The sequence below is a fragment of the Myotis lucifugus genome, unplaced genomic scaffold (assembly GCF_000147115.1).
Source record: "Myotis lucifugus unplaced genomic scaffold, Myoluc2.0 scaffold_140, whole genome shotgun sequence".
Classification (NCBI taxonomy): Eukaryota; Metazoa; Chordata; class Mammalia; order Chiroptera; family Vespertilionidae; genus Myotis; species Myotis lucifugus.
Window position 1 is genome coordinate 2,058,488 of NW_005871188.1, and position 19,422 is coordinate 2,077,909.

At 41.8% G+C, this 19,422-nt stretch overlaps 1 protein-coding gene across 2 annotated transcripts in view; it reads left to right on the forward strand.

Annotated features, from left to right (window-relative positions):
* NXPE3 (neurexophilin and PC-esterase domain family member 3) overlaps positions 1 to 10,189 on the forward strand; it is a 70,231-nt gene extending 60,042 nt beyond the window's left edge. For both annotated transcript variants that reach the window (XM_023758862.1, XM_023758863.1), the window contains 2 exons: positions 6,188 to 6,394; positions 8,773 to 10,189. In XM_023758862.1, coding sequence (XP_023614630.1) covers positions 6,188 to 6,394; positions 8,773 to 9,323 — 758 coding nt within the window. In that variant the 3' untranslated portion in view covers positions 9,324 to 10,189. The remainder of the gene's footprint in view (positions 1 to 6,187; positions 6,395 to 8,772) is intronic.
* Positions 10,190 to 19,422: the final 9,233 nt, after the last annotated feature.

Here is a 19,422-nt window from a genome sequence, read left to right on the forward strand (position 1 = left end):
TGCACATTAGAATCACCCTGGGAATCTTTTTAAAAACCTGATTTTCTGGGCCTCATCACTCCAGAAATTTCTGTTTCTTTTGTTACTAATGTTGTGCCCCCACCCATAACAAAGAAACAGAATTTCCGGAGGATGAGGCCCAGAAATCAGGATTTTAAAAAGATTCCCAGGTGATTCTAATGTGCAGCCAAGGTTGAGAACCACTGCTCTACTAGGACTGTATTGCTATTGATCTCTCCCTTAAAGTCCTCCAGAAGTGTTTTTATATTTTAGGTGCTCCTATATTGGATGCATATATGTTTTACCAGGGTTATATTCTCTTATTGGATCGTTCCCTTTAGTATTATACTAGAGGCCCGGGGCACGACATTGGTGCACTCGGGAGGGGGGTGTGCGGGGAGGTTAGTCCATCAGCCCGGCCTGTGCCCTTTTGCAGTCCGGGAGCCCTTGGGGGATGTCTGACTGATGGCTTAGGCCCGCTCCCCACCCTATTGGCTGGAAGAGTCTGGAGTATGAGGGAATGACTACTAGTAAGCACAGGAAACTGGAGTGTCTGTCTTCTGAGCTCTAACCCCAGAGCCCCAAACCCTTGCTTCTGCTCACACAGCTCTAGTCCACTTTACCCTCTCTCTGTCTGAGCTCAAGGTGAGTGGCTGTACACGAAATTTTGTGCATTGGTCCTTGAGAGGGTGCCTGCATTTTCAGCAGTCTCTCCCTGGCAGATAGCAACCTTGCTGCTTTTCACAGCCAGATGTTGTGTGGGCACCTTTCTCAGTTCTGGTGCTCTGGGCTGTGGGGCCAAGCTTGGGGTTTAGACCCCAGAGTTCTTATTGGAATCCCCCACAGGTGAGATATCCCTCTGGAACTTCAGCTATTGTCTGTGGGAGCCTGGCCAGCCCTTTCATGCCTCTGACCTTCCTACCAGTCTCTATGTGGTCTCTGCCTTTCATCCTTTGCTTTTTTCACCTTTAAAAGATATTTGGACTAGCTATTCTCTGAGGTCCCTTTCAACATGCTCTGTATCTGCAGATATTTCTTCCTATACAGTATTTTTAGCTTTCCTCCGTAAAATGCTTATTAGCCTTTAGGGGACTAAAATATAAAGAAAAAAACCCCCACAAATTCCCAAGGTTTTATAGAGGGATTCAAGGTAAATTCAAATTCAAGCTATTATGGCTACTGTGTAGCTAGGACCTTCTATATCCCCTGCACTTGACTGTTTGTACCTAAACAGCTTGACACACCGTCCTAATTCCTTTTCTCCCTGAGATGGCACCCAAGCATTCCTGTGCTCATTGTGTTCCCCTGTCAAGGAGTTATTTGACTCTGTTTCTTCTCTGTCTTGGCTTTCTTTCCTGCTTTGAACCATGCACTCCCCTGTGGCATGCCTTTACTGTTCTTTCTCCTATGGATAATTCCAGGCCAGAAAATTAAGGGATGTATGTACACATAAATATACCCCATCTTTAATTTGCACTGTATCTCTCTCCGGCTCTTTCTAGATAACTTAGGGAAACTTATCTCTCTGTTTTTCTCTCTCTCATTTTGTCCCATTTGTGGCCCACATGGCCCTCATTATGGGTAATGAATGACATGGGATGACACCCTTTGAAGAAAATTTAAGCTGTGGTCTTGAGATAGAAGCCAAGGCATTTAGAGAAGCAGGGACTTTACATGTGAATAATCAAAACTATCCCTTCTGTTTCGCATAAAGATCTTTATTTCTGCCTTTACAACCACCTCTGTGTAAACTCAGTTTTATTTTGAAATTATTTTTATCCCACATGTATAGTGCACTAAGGGTTATATTATTGATTTAATAGATTTTCATATCTCGGTTATCTTAAGTGAAAATGCATTTTGAATTCCAAGAAACGCTGACTTTGTAAATAACTTTTGACTGCTTATTAAAATTCTGTCAGTCAAGAAATGTTGTTGTCCTGTCCAAGCTGACCATAAGAGGGCAATGTAGGTACATACATTTCACTTAAAAATACATTCTGTTATCTAGAGCTGCAAGTGTAAAGAATCAGATTTAGTAACTGATTTGCTTTGCTTGTCTTAACTCTGATAGTAAGTATAATTAACATTTGAATAGAAATGGTAATTGTCTTCTGTGTGATATACAATTTTCTTTATAACATGTATTTGACACAGAATAGCCGAGTGTACTGAGTTAACCTTGGTAAAAATTATAATTTCAAAATCACTTTATAAAAAATGTTTTTATTGATTTTAGAGGAAGGGAGAGGGATAGAGAGATAGAAACATCGATGAGAGAGACACACATCAATCGGCTGTCTCCTACATGTCCCCTACTGGGGATTGAGCCTGAAACCTGGGCATGTGCCCTGACTGGGAATCGAACCACTGTCTTTGTTCACCGGCTGAGCCAAAATCACTTTTAATTCCTATCCTACTAAATATTTTCATGGGTCCCGGGTGTCTGCTCTGGTGCTTTCTGGCCTGTGTAGCCTTGACCTGCAGATAAGGTGTGCTTTGAGTAAGGTGTGGTAATAGGGTAAAGCCACACTTGGTACATGTTGAGAAATTGTTTTTGAATAAGCCAAATATGTATTTCAATAAAGAGGGTTTCTTCTTTAGCCATCAACTTGATTCATCTTTGTCCCTTCATTCATCCATCCTTTCATCCTATCTAATAAAGCGGGAATATGCAAATTGACCGTCATACCATCACAAATATGGTGGTGCCCACAGCAGAGGCAGGGTTTCCATAACATGGCTGCGCCCACAGGAGGGGACCTCAGGCCGTGCCCCCGCCTGGCAGGGCTTGATGGGAGACCTCAGGCCATGCCCCCCGGCCTGGCGCTGGGCCAGGGGACCTCAGGCCATGCCCCCTTCCTGGTGGGGCTTGATGGGGGACCTCAAGGCGCACCCCCTGCCCCGGCCCAGCCTGGGGGACCTCAGGCCACGCCACCGCCCTGGCGCCAGGCCAGAGGACCTCAGGCTACATCCCCCACCTCCGTGCCAGGCTGGGTGACCTCAGACTGCGCCCCCCCGCCCGGCAGGGCTTGACGGGGGACCTCAAGGTGCGCCGCCCGCCCCGGGCTGGGCTGGGGGACCTCAGGCCGTGCCCCACCCAGCAGGGCTTGATGGGGGACTTCAAGGCACGCCCCCGCCTTGGTGCCAGGCTACCCACCCTGGCGTCAGGCTGAGGGACCTCAGGCTGCGCCCCCCACCCCGGTGCTTGGTGGGGGGACCTGAGGGTGTATTGGAGGACCTGAGGCTGCACCCCCCGCCTGGCGCTGGGTCTGGGGACCTGAGGCTGTGCCCCCTGCCCGTTGGGGCTTGACAAGGGGTGGGGCCAGCCAGGTCTGGATCATGCCCAATGGGGTGGGGCCGGCTGGGTCTGAGTCTCGCGTGATTTTGAGGTGCCGTGGGTGGGTGGGGACTTGTTGTTTGGCCTGTGGTGTGCTCCAGACTCTGATAGGAGGAAGATTTTCATATACATTTTACTAATTTTCTTTCATCTCTCACACTTCTATTATAGAGAAAGGGCAAATAGCAATATTAAAATATTTCCTCTAATTAATCCCCTTTTATAAGTACCACGCGCTAACCGATTGTGCCACTGGAGCTCCTAATTAATCCCCTTTTAATGTGCACGAATTTCATGCACCCGGCCACTAATTTATTTAATAAATATCCATGTACCTACCAAGGTCTGGCAATTGCTATGCTTTATCATTCATTCAAAGTCCCACAGTTTGAAGAGATCTTAGGGCAACAAAGGGGTCAGGAAATTATAGATTTCCTGTGTGAGCAGAACCATCTGGATGGAGCCCGGTCCAAGCTGTATCTGGTCACTCTCCCTTCTGCCACTGTCTGTGTTGATATGGATTGTACTGAATGAGAACTCAATTCTGATACATAAACTTCCACAGCACATGATTCACAGACCTCTCAGGCATATTGGCAGTTTTGATCCCCTCAATTCTGATAACAACTAAATGAGAGGTAGAATATATTCTTTTGTTGTTATTTGTTTTTGATAATGACATTTGCCAAATAAAACTTTTAGAAAACCTATTTACTTTTTAATTTAGGCCCTGAACCTGCAAAAAATTAGCAGATGCAGCCCTAGAAGGTGTGGCTCAGTTGGTTGGAGCATCCTCCATTACACCAAAAGGTTGTGGGTTTGATTCCTGATCAGGGCACATACCTAGGTTGTAGGTTCAGTCCCTAGTAGGGCACCTATGGGAGGCAACTGATGGATGTTTCTCACATTGATGTTTCTCTTTCTCTAAAATTAATGGAAATGTGTCCTTGGGTGAGGATTAAAAAATTTAAATTGCCCTGGTCAGTGTGGCTCAGTTGGTTGGGTTATTGTCCTGTATACCAAAAGGTGGCAGGTTTGAGTCTTGGTCAGGGCACATACCCAGGTTGTGGTTCTTTTCCTGGTCGGAGGGTGTGCAGGAGGCAACTGGTTAATGTTTCTCTCTCACATCTATGTTTCTCTCTCTATCTCTGTATCTCTCTCCTTTCCTCTCTCAAAAAAATTAGCAGATGCCTTAGAAAAAAGATTAAATATGCACTATCAGTCAAACAGGGCATCTTTCTTGAAGTGAATAAACCAAAATAATTTTTAGTAATATGAATAATATCAAGAAATCAAATTAGTGAAAATAGTCATAAGTAGGGGACTAAAATTTTTGAGTCCTGTAAGCATTTGGATTTTGAATTTTGGTTTAACAGATGAGACTAGAATTATTAGATTATGATCAATGTTTGAATCTTGGGGTGTGTAAGGAAGTGATATAAAATGATTGGTGATTTTTTGAAGATTGTATATTTGAATAAGTGTTAGAAATGAACATGTGTACACCTTCAGGAAAAGGCCAAAATGAAAATGGTTGACATCTACAAACATCCTCTTTTTTTAAAAAAATCCTCACTGGAAAATATGTTTCATTGATTTTAGAGAGAGAGAAAAAGAGAGGAAGTAAGAGAGAGAGAAAAACGTTGATCAACATTGAGAGAGACAGAGAGAGAGAGAGAGAGAGAGAGAGAGAGACGTTGATCAACACTGTACATGCCCTGACTGAGGATTGAACCCTCAACCTAGATATGTGCCCTGACCGGGAATTGAACCCGCAACCTTTTAGGATGGCACTCCAAGCAGCTGAGCTACCGAGCCAGGGCTATAAGCATCACATTTTGAGAGGTGATGTAGCACAGTGGTTAAGAACATGGGCTTTGGGGCTCACCTGCTTGGATCATCTGTTCCTGGCTTTGCTACTTGCCTGCTCTGTGGCCTAGGTCATGTTGCTTAACTGTTCTGAAAGATAGGGATAATAATAGGACCTACCAAGAGCATCTTGTGAGATAATACATTTAGTTGCCTACAACAGTGTCTGGTGCAAAGTAAACTTGTAAGAAATATTAATAGTTCCTGTCTGTTTTGAAGCAAGAAAAGCTTGTTGTTTCCACAGTGGCATTTTCCAAAGGAGATGTTAGGGCAGAAGGATGTTGACTCTTCCTCTGAAAGGTGTCTTGGCACTGCGTCATCATGTGTAGCTGGGTTGCAATCATAAATACTCACTGCTCATGTACTTTTAATATTGTTCATTGTGCATAGAGACCTCCTGAACCTTTTGTATTGTGGGGAATAATTATTTAGACTATATGTCATTGGCTTGATTCTCTGGTGGTTTCCTGAATTAATATTTGATTGTAGGACCCATGGGTTAAAACTTTCCTTTGAATGGACTGAGAAATAGTGTACTATTACTATGCATACATAGAATGTGAATTTAAATTGTTACTTGCCTCACAGGAATTTGGATGAGAAGCTCTTCTCCTATCCTGGGATATGCTGGACAATGCTTATATCTACACATTTCCTTGGTATTTGCCTGCCTTTATTTATGGCTTTGATAAAAACATGCATAATCAGAGAGAATGCTCAAAAAAAGAAAAATCCCCTTTCCCCTTCTGTACACCAACACCCTCACAGCCATTTCAGATCTTCCTATTTCTGTACAAAAGAGAACAATTTGTAATAAGGGGGAAGTTTGGGATTTCTTTGAGATGTGATGGCAGGAAATGTTACCCATATGGTATCAGGCTAACAAATATTGGGGCATAATTGTGTTTCTTGGAACATTATGGTTTATTGGAGGAGAATCTCAGAGTATCTATCTCAATTTTTTCTTTTTCTTTTCAGAATCTAACAACCTAGAACTATCTCAAGGCTCAGGAACTTTTCCTTCGGGGCATTATTACCAAGATCAGTGGAAGCCTAGAAACTTTAAGATACGCCAGTTTAATGACCCTGACAATGTTACAGAATGCTTGCAAAGGAAAGTGGTGTATTTATTTGGTGACTCAACAATCAGGCAGTGGTTTGAATACCTAACTACCTTTGTTCCAGGTTGGTACTTTGCTTTCTGTTTCATAACTCTTTTAGACATGCATGAAATCAGCTTTTATGCAGACTCACTTGGGTACCTGAAGAAAAACATCAAGTAAAAAAAACCAGTTATTTCTTGTCAGACTCAAGAGGTATCCTAACCCTGGAAAGCTGTGTGATAGTTGTTTTTTTTTTAATCAATATTGGGGTTGTGATGTATTGATGGAAGTCATGGGTTCTTGTTGAAGTTTATACCACTGATAAGCTGTGTGAACCTGGACAAGACATTTGCTTCTCAAAGGGGCTTCTGATTTATTTTTTAGAAGGAAAGGAGGAAATAGATATGACCCCAAAGAGTGAAAAGTTAATTCCAGTTTTTGTTTTGCTTGTATATATTTTTTTTTATTGAAACAGACATAGCTGAGTTCTAGTCAATAAAGCATAAATTAAAAATCTAAAGAAAGGAAGTAATTTGTATGGCATGAGGGCTTGATGTTGACCGGGCAAGGGACAAGGCCTTCCATGTGTTGCTTGATTTTTAATTCTAATGATGTAGTTTGGTATTTCCTTTCATATCAGTAATCACATTGTCTTGATCATTTTCTACCATACCCTTTGCAGAGATTTTCACCTGATAAAGCTCTGTAATGGTGCTTGATCTTAATCTAAAGAAAGAATGGTAGATTGAGTTTTTACTAGTATTCAATTTAAATGGGGTTAAATGCTAAATAGTAGTGAATTAGGTAGAAAAATCTAGAAGAGGAGCCTGGGACTGCAGGGTGGGGAGAATGAAACCTTTAACCCTCAAGAGTAATATAGTACAGCTAGAGGCCCTCGGCCTGGCCTGTGGGGTCCCTCAGCCTGGCTTGAGGGATTGGACTGAAACCAGCTCTCTCTGCCTTCCCCCAAGGGGTCCCGGATTGCAAGAGGGCACAGGTCAAGCCAAGGGACCCCACTGGTGCACAATCGGGGCCGGGGAGGGATGCGGGAGGTTGGCCAGCCGGGGAGGGACCATGCTCAGTCCCAGCAGCAAGCTAACCTACTGGTCAGAGCATCTGCCCCCTGGTGGTCAGTGCACATCATAGTGAGCAGTTAGGCGGCCTTAGCATATCATTAGCATATTGTGCTTTGATTGGTTGAACGGACGACCGGACACTTAGCATATTGGGCTTTTATTATACAGTGGGGCCTTGACTTATGAGTTTAATTCGTTCCGTGACGGAGCTCGTAACTCAAATTACTCGTATGTCAAATAAAAAAGTGAACGAATGAGACACGTGATGCTGGGCTGATGTTGTGGCGTTCACTGTGACGTTCGCTGCGCCAACTAGCGGTGGGGTATCTGAAGCTGGCTCCTAACCCGAATTTTAGCTCACAACTCAAAGCAAAAAATCGGCCGAGAGACGGCTCGTATTTCAAAAAACTCGTTGGTCAGGACACTCGTAAGTCAAGGCCCCACTGTATAGGATTTTAGTTTGATGTACTTCTTCAGATTGATTGGAAGCTCCTTGAGGGCGAGGCCTATGAATTCTTCTGAGCATTGCTGGCTTCTAGCCCTGTAGTGGCTCACTGAATAGGTACTTAGGAAATGTTCATTGAATTGGGTTGCCAGAAGTTACTTAGTCTTTTTTCTGTAAGGCACTTATAAGAATATTTAGGAATATGAGACAGGCCTTCTTTCCTCATGGGGCATATTAAGTGATTAGTTGTATAGTTTTTTTAGGAGTAACAAGGTATCAGTGATTCCTGGGCTCTTCAGAAGATCTTAGAGGAGCTGGACTTTGAAACACAACTTAGATCCAGGGGAGGAAGAGAAGGGAATCATAACTTGTGTTGTAGTCTTTGTTATTATTATGACAGAGAGAGAAGTTCTCTAAGATACTAACATGATTGTCCATCTGTAGGGTGGACTACCTCCTTTCTTTTGCCTATAACAATAAGAGGTATTTGGTTACTATTATGTGTTCTTTAAAAAGCAGAAATTATAGCCCTTGCTCTGGAAGAAATATTTATCTGTTAGAATAATAATATGTAAATGTTAAGTTGATTTTTAGATATCCAACAATCAGTGCAAACAGGTAGATTTCTTGACCTAATAGAGGTAAACTGATTATTTTGCTTTTGAGTTATAGACATAGGCATAGAATCTATCACTGATATTATTTGTAATATCATGTTTATGGAGTGACTTAAATGATAATAACTATGTTAGTATCAAGGTCCATTGAGGTAAAGAAGGCCAAAGTGCAGTGAACTAGGCATTCCCTTTACATTTGTATTGTACCTTTTTGTTGTACTTTTACTTTAAAAACTGTTCTGAAGCACACCAAGTAAAGAATAATAAAAATATATATGCTTGGTTTGAACATTTTTCTGAATTTGAGTTTTCCTCATTTCAGATTTAGTGGAGTTTAACTTGGGTAGCCCCAAGAAAGTGGGTCCCTTCCTTGCGGTGGACCAAAAGCACAACATCCTGCTCAAGTACCGCTGCCACGGTCCACCCATCCGCTTCACCACTGTCTTCAGTAGTGAGCTCCATTATGTGGCCAATGAGCTGAATGGTATTGTGGGAGGGAAGAACACCGTGGTGGCCATCGCTGTGTGGTCTCATTTCAGCACCTTCCCCTTGGAAGTGTATATCCGGCGGCTCAGGAACATCCGTCGAGCAGTGGTCCAGCTCTTGGATCGAAGCCCTAAGACCGTGGTAGTTATCCGGACAGCCAACGCCCAAGAGCTGGGGCCTGAGGCGAGCCTTTTCAGCAGTGACTGGTACAACTTTCAGCTGGACACCGTCCTTCGGAAGATGTTCTCAGGGATTGGAGTGTATCTCGTTGATGCCTGGGAGATGACCCTAGCCCATTATCTACCCCATAAGCTACATCCGGATGAAGTTATTGTGAAGAACCAACTAGACGTGTTCTTGTCCTTTGTGTGCCCCTTGGAGACCTAGCCTGCCGTGAAGAGGACTGAAGGAATCACTTTCAGTGACTTTTCCATCACCTGCATTACAGAAAGTTAATGGATGTCCCTGTGGAGATATGGCCATCGTTGATGTGTAAAAAAAAAATTTAAGATCTGGACTTTATATAACGACTTGTGAAGAGTTTAGAAAACACAGGTTACATTATATCTATGTATAGGATATTTTCCAGGTTTGACTTAGTTACGGAGAACCATTAACAGCATCCACACACTGTATTGCCCTTTTAACCAAAGATGCAAATAAGTGTGTTTCAACTAGGTTCTCCTGGGAGAGGAGATTACTGTGCTAAAAAGTGTGAAAAATGTTCTGATCTAAATGGAAGGGACAGCGGAGTGTCTGTAGCTTATCCGGCAAAAGAGATTGAGCACATCAGCACGAGCGGCACAGTTGGTCCATCTTCAACGGGGCGAACTAACCAGGCTTATAACCAGTGGCTCCTGTAACACACTGAAGACTCCCCTGTCTCAGAGTTTCTCTTGATAATCTACTTTTTCTGAATTACTTGAAATGACCAGTGTCCTTGCTCAGAATTTTTAGTGAAATATTTACAATGTCCTGCTTTTATCTAGAAAAAAATCAAAAGGGAGCTATGAAAACAGTATGCATAAAATCTTTGTGTTCAGTTGATATTTGCATGCGGTGATTGTTACTTATTTAATTCAGCTAAACTTTACATTATGAATACTTACTCTAAAATAACTACTTTTGGAACTGGAAAGATGAAGACTGTAAACAGAAACGAATTTTTCTGTTCTGAAATTTGAGGGTTTCAAGAATTGACTTTTATGTATAGAGTGCTATTGTTTATTATAAAGTTGTGAAAAGTATTTCCATCTATTTCAAGTGGGGTTTTTGTTGTTGTTGTTGGTATTTTTGTACCAGATGTTAGACTTTGGTCCTTGAGTGTGGCTAAGGAAAGAAATCAGACCCAAGAAACTCAAATACAAGCAAAAATTTATTTAGAAAGTAACAGGGGTTGAATAAGTGAGTCATAGAAGTGAGCCAGCTGGCCTATGTGGACTCAGTAAACAAGTTACAGAGGTAAAAGAAAAGAAGGGCCCTTGGATTTTAGGAGAAAAAAAAAGGCAAAGAAAATATGCGTGGGAGAAGGAGGGAAAGGCTCAGGTGTGCTCCCAAGAGAGCCCACCTGGGGAAAGGAGGGGGTAGGGAAAGGCACAGCATGCTGTAGAGTGGGGGGAGAGGGGAGGAGCGGGAACCTTTCTTCTGCCAAGGCACATTTGGGTATTTATAACATCATTTGAATCCTTTGTCTCAAGGGTTTTAATCTGGAGGGCTCAAGGGAGGATCTCAATAGAATATATATCAGCTTTCCAGATGTGTCCTTTCAAGGTCAGGGTTGGTGCCAGTGCAGGGGGTCATTAGTCACTGCAGCTGGTCCTGACGTCAGCCATGGCGTCACCCCTGCCTGGTTTTGCTGCTTTTCTAGGCCTGGAGCTGAAACACAACTGAGGCCTACATGTTATCTCTAGTTTGACAGAAACTCTGTCTCTGTGGCTTTGCTCCTAAGATTATTTGATGCAGGTCAGAAGCTCATTGTCTTGAGGGCCTAATGCTTAAGGAAGTAGTCGTGCAAGGGTTGTATGGGAGGCCTATGAGGCTATTCTCTGGCCCTGCCTTGTTCCTCCTCTAACGTGTCTACCACATGACTAGCCAGGTGCCAGGGAAGGAGAGATTGGGGAGGGTCTGAACCACATGACCAGAAATATGAAAGGTCAGGGGGACTACACCCCATGACCATCCATATCCCAGGGGAGGAAAGGGAACTCTGGGGGCACAATCCCATCATGTAATACTTGTCCTCCCAGTTTTGCCCATTGCTAGGTACCCGGGCTTTCTGCCCTGGTGACCTTCTATACCTGACCTGCTTTGCTCATGCCTGTCTAACTGCCTACTATATCATTTTCAATTGGATACCAAAATTAGAAATCAAAATTAATTAGAAATTAAGGTTAGATATTGAATCCTATGACAGGTTTTTCTTGATTTGGGCATAATATACATATAATTCTCTCATGCTTGGAAGTCAAAAGCTGCTGTTTTTCCTGGCTATCTTAAAATAAATGGTACTTGACTAAATTTAACTGAGTTTAAGTTAATTTGGGGCCATTTAGTAAGTACTCTTTTCTTTTTGAGCCACAACAGATTATAGTTCAGTTCTAGTTATCCTAAATGGACATGGGAAGAAACTGCGGAGCCTTTAGAGCTGAAGCAGATGCGTAAAGCATGGAAAAATACACGCTTAGAAGATTGGGTCAAATAAAATTTTTAACACTTAAAACAGAAAGTCTAAGATCTTCCTTTCCTAGCCTTGAGGGCCACCTTCAAGTTTATAAAATATATATCTACGGGAAAAGACTTTTAAATTATCTTCTGAGTTTGAAGAGGACCAAGTAGTTAAATATATTACAATAGCTTAATTTTAATGGTATTTAAGTTTTAGAATATCTAAGGATCACATGGAATACTTGATAAAAATGCAGAATTAGAGGCTATGCCTCCTGGGAATTATGGAATCAACTTTGGTGACAAGTGCCCAGTTAATACCGATGCAGTGGTGGTATGCTACACTTTGAGAAACACTGACAAAGGGAAGAGGGAAGATAGAACAAGGAAATAATGTTCCTTGTCTGTTATTTAAGGGGCTTTACCCATAACAATTCTGACCATGATCTAATCGTGTGGGTGATATTAACTTCATTTTAGAGATGAGAACTGGAGTTTGGGATTTGAACTAAGGCATGTGAGAGTCCATAACCCTTTTCAACTACAACTTGTTGGACTTTGGTGAAGAGAAATTTTCTTTTTCATGAAAGAAGTTCTGAGCATTTTCTCAAGGATTGCTAGAGATGGCTAAGTCATCATCTCCCTAGGAGAATTTCGAGGAGAGAGAGAGAGAACACAGTCTCTCTACGGCTTTGGAGTGATGCTACTTGTGCAAATGATTTCTTGTGATCTTGTCCAGTTTCTGTTATTTCTTATTTAGTGACATAAGGTCCTAAAGATTTGATGACACAGTTTCTTGAAGTATTCTCAGTCCCTCTTCTAATTTGTCTTTCTAGTCTCTGGTGTGGAAGTTAAAAGAAATGCGTAAGTGTAGAATTTGAAATGTTATCTAAATCTTTTCCAGAACAATTAAATATATTTTAATTTCTTCTGAAAAGCTTTGTAGGCCAGTACCACATGGTTGTGAATATTAACATGCCATCCAAATAATATAGTTGGTTTTAAATACATATTTTCCATTATAAAGGGAAACATCTCTTTTTAAAATAATTTTTTGTTTTTCAATTACAGTTGACATACAACATTATATTAGTTTTAGGTATACAACATAGTGATTAGACATTTATGTAATTCACAAAGTGATCATTCCAATAAGTCTAGTACCCATCTGATACCACATACAGTTATTACAGTATTACTGGCTATATTCCCTATGCTGTACTTTACAATCCCATGACTGTTTTCATCATGAAGTATGGTACCTATTTGCTTTGTTTAACAATGGACAGGTTATTTTGATTTTCTGAATTGTATAAATCATCCCATTCGATTGAATGCCTTATTGATTGAATGACTATCCCATTGATTGTGATCTTACTGGTTATCGAAGCACATTCTTCTGTACCTGGAAACAGGACAGCACAATTACCCTAAATTGTTTTAGTAGCCACAGGTGGTGCGTTCCAGCTGACTCAGTGGTCCCGAGACCAGGACAGCACAATTACTCTAAATTGTCCTGACAACTCAGTGGTCGGGAGACCCGAGGGCTCTAGATAATGTGTTTCTATCAATTCAGTGACCCCGAGACCCGAAACTGTAATTAACATACTTAATTCTGCTTCTGTAATCTACTTTTTTTCGAGCCAGGTGCCTCATTCCAAACCCTGGGATGTAATCAATACCTTTGTGATTTTTGCCTATATAAGTCTGGTTTTGCCACCATCTTATTGCTATGAGATTTGGGAATGACCCCTCATAGTCCCGGATTGCAATAAACGTGACTCTAATTCGACTTCTTGAGGCGTCCTTCTGTGATTCTCGGGGTACATTACAACAATCATAATTTTTAAAATCTGGAAGAAAATCTACACATAGAATCCATAATTCTATGATCTGAATGCAATGACCATTACCATTTTGGTATATTTTCTTTTTTTGGAATTTTTATTCTTTATTGATTAAGGTACTGAATATGTGTTCTTATCTACCCATTGTCTCCCCCCCCCATTTCCCCCACTCAGGTATATTTTCTTACAGTTGTTTTTTTTTTTAACCACATAGCAGTAATCACAGAATATGTAATTTTTGGTTTTTTACCATACAAATATTTTTCTGTGTTAAATAATCTTCATAATTTAATTATAAAAGTCTTACCAAAAGTTCAGCTAATGATGTTATTTATACAAGTTGGCCATTATGATTGGACATTGAGGCTTCTAATAAAATATTAAAACAGTGGTTTATATACAATTTAATTGAGTTAAATTATGGATTTTTATTTTGGAACCAGACAGCATGACTATCATTTAGTGGATCTCCTCATATTCTAGAATTCAAACGATTGATTTGGTGCTACTTGTGAAAGGGAAAATCCATAAGACGCTTCTATGCAAATTATACTTTAAAGATGTCATCCTATTAAGAGTAACCTTTCTTTAGCAAATATATAAAAAAGACCTTTGGTGTTCCAATATGATTCATTTTACCATTCTAAACAGCCATCTTCTTATTAAAAACCAATTGACTGACAGTTCCTGGCTTCAGGTACTGTGTTAAAATTCAGATAGATACATTTGGGTTCTTGACAAGACTACATATGGTGAGCCTTTACATATTCATATGTTATATGCCAGAGATTAGTCTGCTTCTGGGCCCTATTGAAGGAAATAGCTATTACTGAGAGAGGTACAGGGAAATAAACATCCAAAGCAAACAACAAAAACAAGCTCTCCACACCCCCCCCCAATAAAAAACACAGGTGCTCAACATTATCTTTGTGGGTCTCGGTAGATTCAGCTTTTTAACAGTCACTTATGCCACTTTCACTATATTTATTCTCTTGTGTTAAGCATTATTCTCCCAAGTGTTATGTCTGCAGTACCTTCTCGGTGCACTTGGAATGCCTGACCCTCAGTGTGCAATAAATAAGACCTCCAAGGTGCTCTTTTTCTCTTTGGAAATGAGACACAGTCCCTGAGTGCTAGGGGCACCTACGAATCTTGGGGCAGTGGGGCAGGGAGTGGAAGAAAAGACGGTTCTGAGGACAGAGCTTTATAGGATACAGAAGGTAGAAGCACAAGGTGCACCTCACCAACTGCAGTCTAACCTTTTCTTCAAAGTCCACTTACATTTTAACTTCAAAAAAGTGTGAACTTAAGTGTATTATATTTTGCTTTTAGGTATTCTGCATCAAATGAGAGAAAGTTAGGCTTCTTTTAGGAAGGACCTTGTGTTGGGCTAAAGTTTTAAGTACCTGCTGGTATATAACTCTAAATGCCCATTCCTACTGGAGGACCAGGCATTTCCTGTCTAATTATAAAGCTGAATCTAACAAGACCCACAAAGATAATGTTGAGCACCTGTGTTTTTTATTGGGGTGGGGGGTGGAGAGCTTGTTTTTGTTGTTTCCTTTGGATGTTTATTTCCCTGTACCTCTCTCAGTAATAGCTATTTCCTTCAATTGTGCCACTTGGGGGTGGCGGTGGGGGTGGGGGAGGGGAGCTGGGGAGAAAGCAGCACAGAAATTACAGTAGAAAGTGTCCCAGGAGGAAAAGAAGCCACTGTGAAACCAAATGTCATAGAAGAAATCCTTTCGGTATTGTGCTGTGGTTCATTCTTTTTAAATTCACCCACTCTGCTGCCCCCCCTCCCCAAATAGCGTGATCTTCATGTTACAGGACCACTACTTTATTTGTCGCAGATTCCTTGTCCTTTCATTTGTCAGTGAAGGCACACGATAGCCATACTTTTTGATTGCCATATTTAAAAAGCCGTGTTGTAGAAAGTCACCCCCCCACACACACACATTCAGAGGCCATACAGAAAAAATTGAAATAAGGTGAATCTAATGAGGCAACGCTGATGCCTGACAGTGAATTCGTTGAGATATTTTTAAAAGGCGTCCCTAAGGAAAATGTTTTGATAGATTTGTTTCTGATTCCTCTGCGTGGTTCCAGGCCAGGTCTTGGAGCCCGCCCTCGAGGGGAATGTCCGGGACGCGAGCCGGTACCTTCTCGGCCTGGGAATTTCCAATATGCAGAAAAAATCCACAAACCCAGCCCTCGCTGCCCCTCCCGCCCCCTCGCCCCCGTCTGTGCCCACGCAGCTCCTTTCAGAGGAGGGTTTGCCCGTTTTCTGTGTTTCAGAGAACAGTTCCTGCGCTTCCCCGGCTCCGCCCCCGCCCCCCCACCTCCCACACGACCCCTACCCGCTCTAGAGCCCTATAAAGGGGAGCAGGAGAGGGACTGGCCTCTTGCCATGAGGTCGGGCGCCCAGATCTTAGAGAAAAGGGCTGCCTAACTGCTGCTGCTTATCATGTAACCTCAAAAGGAAACTAACTGGTCGTCTTTCTCATGCTCTCACGTACTTGGGTTATTATCGCTGATTACAGCTGGAAACTATTGATTTGCCTTTACGTATTTGTATGGCTTGACTCTTCAAAGGTATATTTTTATTATTTCATATTTAGTATGAAAAGAATCTTAAATGCTAAGCCTTTTTTTTTTTTTCCTTTTTCCATTTTCAGTCTTTCCTTTGGAATCACTTTCTGATATCTGGATAAGCATCTTTGTTTTGGGGCAAAATATTGGGGGGGCAGTTTTTGGGGGGAGAGAAAATCTGGGATGTGTTTGTAATTTGGTAATGGTTATGAGTCATTTCTGTTTGCCTTGAAGGCTCAGGAAGGACTGAGATGCTGTTGGAGGAGATGGATGGGAGAGTGATGAAAGGAGCATAAATCTAATGTAACTATTTATCTAGTCAGTGAGAAAGAACAGTGATACCCCAAGGCAGGAGTCTCCCAAGTTTGAGTGTGGGTTTAGAGATATACTTTCTCACCAAGGGTAGGCATAAAACTATTCCTTTATGGGAAAATATACCCGAGAAGGTGGAAATGTTTTATTTTTTAAATATTTTTATTGATTTCAGAGAGGAAGGGAGAGGGAGAGATAGAAACATCAATGATGAGACAACATCATTGATTGGCTGCCTCCTGCACACCCCATACTGGGAATCGAGCCCGCAACCGGGAATTGTATCGTGACCTCCTGGTTCAAGGTCGATGCTCAACCACTGAGCACACCGGCTGAGCTAGATGGAAATGTTTTATATCACGTTGTTATTAATTCTTATATTACTTCTGTAATATTAAAGACAAATATTACAAGACCTCACTGAGAATGAGGAAGATCTGAAATTTAATGACTTGGTGGGCCCCCAGATTTATAAAAATCTGTATAAAGTATGTTAAGGGATTTTATGCACATAAAAGCACATTTCTAGGTGAGATGGATTAGTGAGCTGGCTGTTGTGGGGTGGGGGTGTCCCAGAGAGGATGACATTTAATATGTAAATTTTAAGCTCTTGGTAATATATGTTCCCCCAATTTAAATCTGGCATCTGAAGAAATACATTATCTGGTCAGGTGGATTTTTTTCTTCTTCTTCTCTTAGATGGTACGTTTTTAGACAATAAAAGGAGAGAACATTTTCCAAAGTTTATTCACTGCCCTTAATAATCCCCAATAGAGGAGGGGATTGGCCACACAGATCATCTAAATATGCTGATAACACTGACATCTTTTTATGTGGCTTCAGAGGACAGTGAACGATCCACCATCTCTCTCCAATATAACATGTTGTGTGGACTAAAGACACAGGTGGGCTGGGTTCAGGCGAGGAGCCCTGGGCCAATAGAAGAGTCCGTCTGGGGTGAGTTAGCATAAGAAATCAGAGCACGGCACACATTATGTGAGACATCTGGTGGCATCCTTTGCAACATGGAAGCGATGACCGTGGGCAGCATAATTTAGTTGACCAGATACAGGCTTTTTCCAAGGACATGGAGGCAAACCTGTCTCATTCTATTTTGTCCTGAAATCCATCCATCCTGCTCTCAGAACACAAAAGAAATCCTCTCAGAGGTTAAAGAGCAACAGAGAGCTACCAAGGGGAAAGATTTTAGAATTGTTCTGAGATCCACAATGAATTGCTCCTGAGAAAACCATTTCCTTTAGGCTCATAGCTGATACTGATCCATCTGTCTCTTGACCCCACCCCCGCCCCCCAGGTTAACAGGAAGATCAGGAGGCAGAACATCACCTTTTGGCTTTCTTGGCCTAATGCTGAACTCTCAAGGGTAAGGAGGATATTTCCAGATGTTACCTGGGCCTTGGCTGATATAGTCATGTCAAAATGGGCAGTGGGTTGGTTACTAAAATTTCTGTGACTCTTAGAGCTTCTCAATCACTTATAGGCATTTTACTGTGATTTCTTGTGAACTAAGATTTTTTTTGTGTGTGATTTAGTATCTTTTAAACCAATTTGAATTTCCACTACTTTCCATGAGAGGACACATGAAAAATACATCTTAGAGGGGAATTCAGCTCTCTGCTGACTGACAGTTTCAGGGTTATGTAATCTTGAAAGGACTCAGAGAGCCTCATGACCCCCTACAGTTTTTGTGAAGGTGCCATTAAAGCTAGCGTGTGTGGTTTCTGATGAAAGCACTTCCTGTTCCTTTAATTTGGGACCATCTGTGAGGTAAAACAGTTTCCTTCCAGACTTAGTGGATGAAAATATTTTATGCTCCTTGGGGAAGTTAGTGCATGGGGAATTTACATTTATTAAACACTTATTTTGGGAGTCGACCAGCAAGATCTCATTTAGCCCTCGTAATAGTATCTAAAGTAGACATAATTAGCCTTCTTTTACAGGTGAGGATTGGAGGCTTAGAGGGATTGGTCAGTTGGTTCAAGGTCCCCCAGATAGGAAGTGACAGAGCTTGAATTTGAATGAGAGGGATTGTCGCCACAGCCAGTGCCCTCACCACCAGGCCACTGGTATGTCAGCAGAGGTACAATGAGGAGAGGTCAGCCTTTAGCCAGGGCTCTAAACTCCCTAGGGCAAGCATGTCAAACTCCAGGCAGCTTAAACAAGGCATGTGGCCTGTGAGTTTGACATGCTTGTCCTAGGGTCTCTCCCTTTCCCTAGCTCACACCTGGTTACCACTGACTCCCTGTTCAGATTTAATCCATGAAGTTGTAGGTGACACCCACATAACCCTTTACATTTAAGAAGACTGCAGGAAAATTTTCATTCCTCAAAAAGAGAGGCTATATGGTGGAATTGATGGGAGTGGTTGGGCAAATGTTTGGGGAGGGGCAGCGTCTTATTAAGCCAGTTTTGGACACAATAGCTGGGATTATAAGTAAAGGGGAACCCTGCTGCTTGTTCACCTTGCTCCTCTCAGGACATTTCCTTCTGTGCTGGAAGGCTAAGGCTTGGAAGAGCATTCCTAGTCTCACCTCGGTGAAGGGCCCCTGTTGCTGCTTCTGAAGAGAGGAGCTGTGGGCACTTGGCAAACCATTCACTGTTCTATCATCCCTGCTATTGCAGAGTGAGTTAATTATATGAATTAACTTCTTTCAGAGGCAGTTCCCCCCATCCCGATAGAAATCTGTGTGTTTTATATCTGGTGTTTTTTTAAAAAATGTTTTATTTTACACGATTCTTTTCTAGTTTGCCTTTTCCATAGGCCCATTAGTGGAGTAATACATCTACTTGGATGATTAAAAAATAAAATTCTCTGAAAATTAAGGAATAACTTAGATATTTGTTTTTTAAGGCTGTACTTCTCAAACTTAAATGTGCATCAGAATTACCTGCAGATCTTGTTGAACTACAGATGTTTCAGTAGGTCTGGGGTGGAGCTTGTCATTCTGCACTGTTAGCAGATTCCCACGTGATGCTGAGGTTGTTGACCTAAAGTCCACCCTTTGAGTTGCAAAATTATAAGGCTCCTTAAGTTCTAGTTAGTAAGAAAA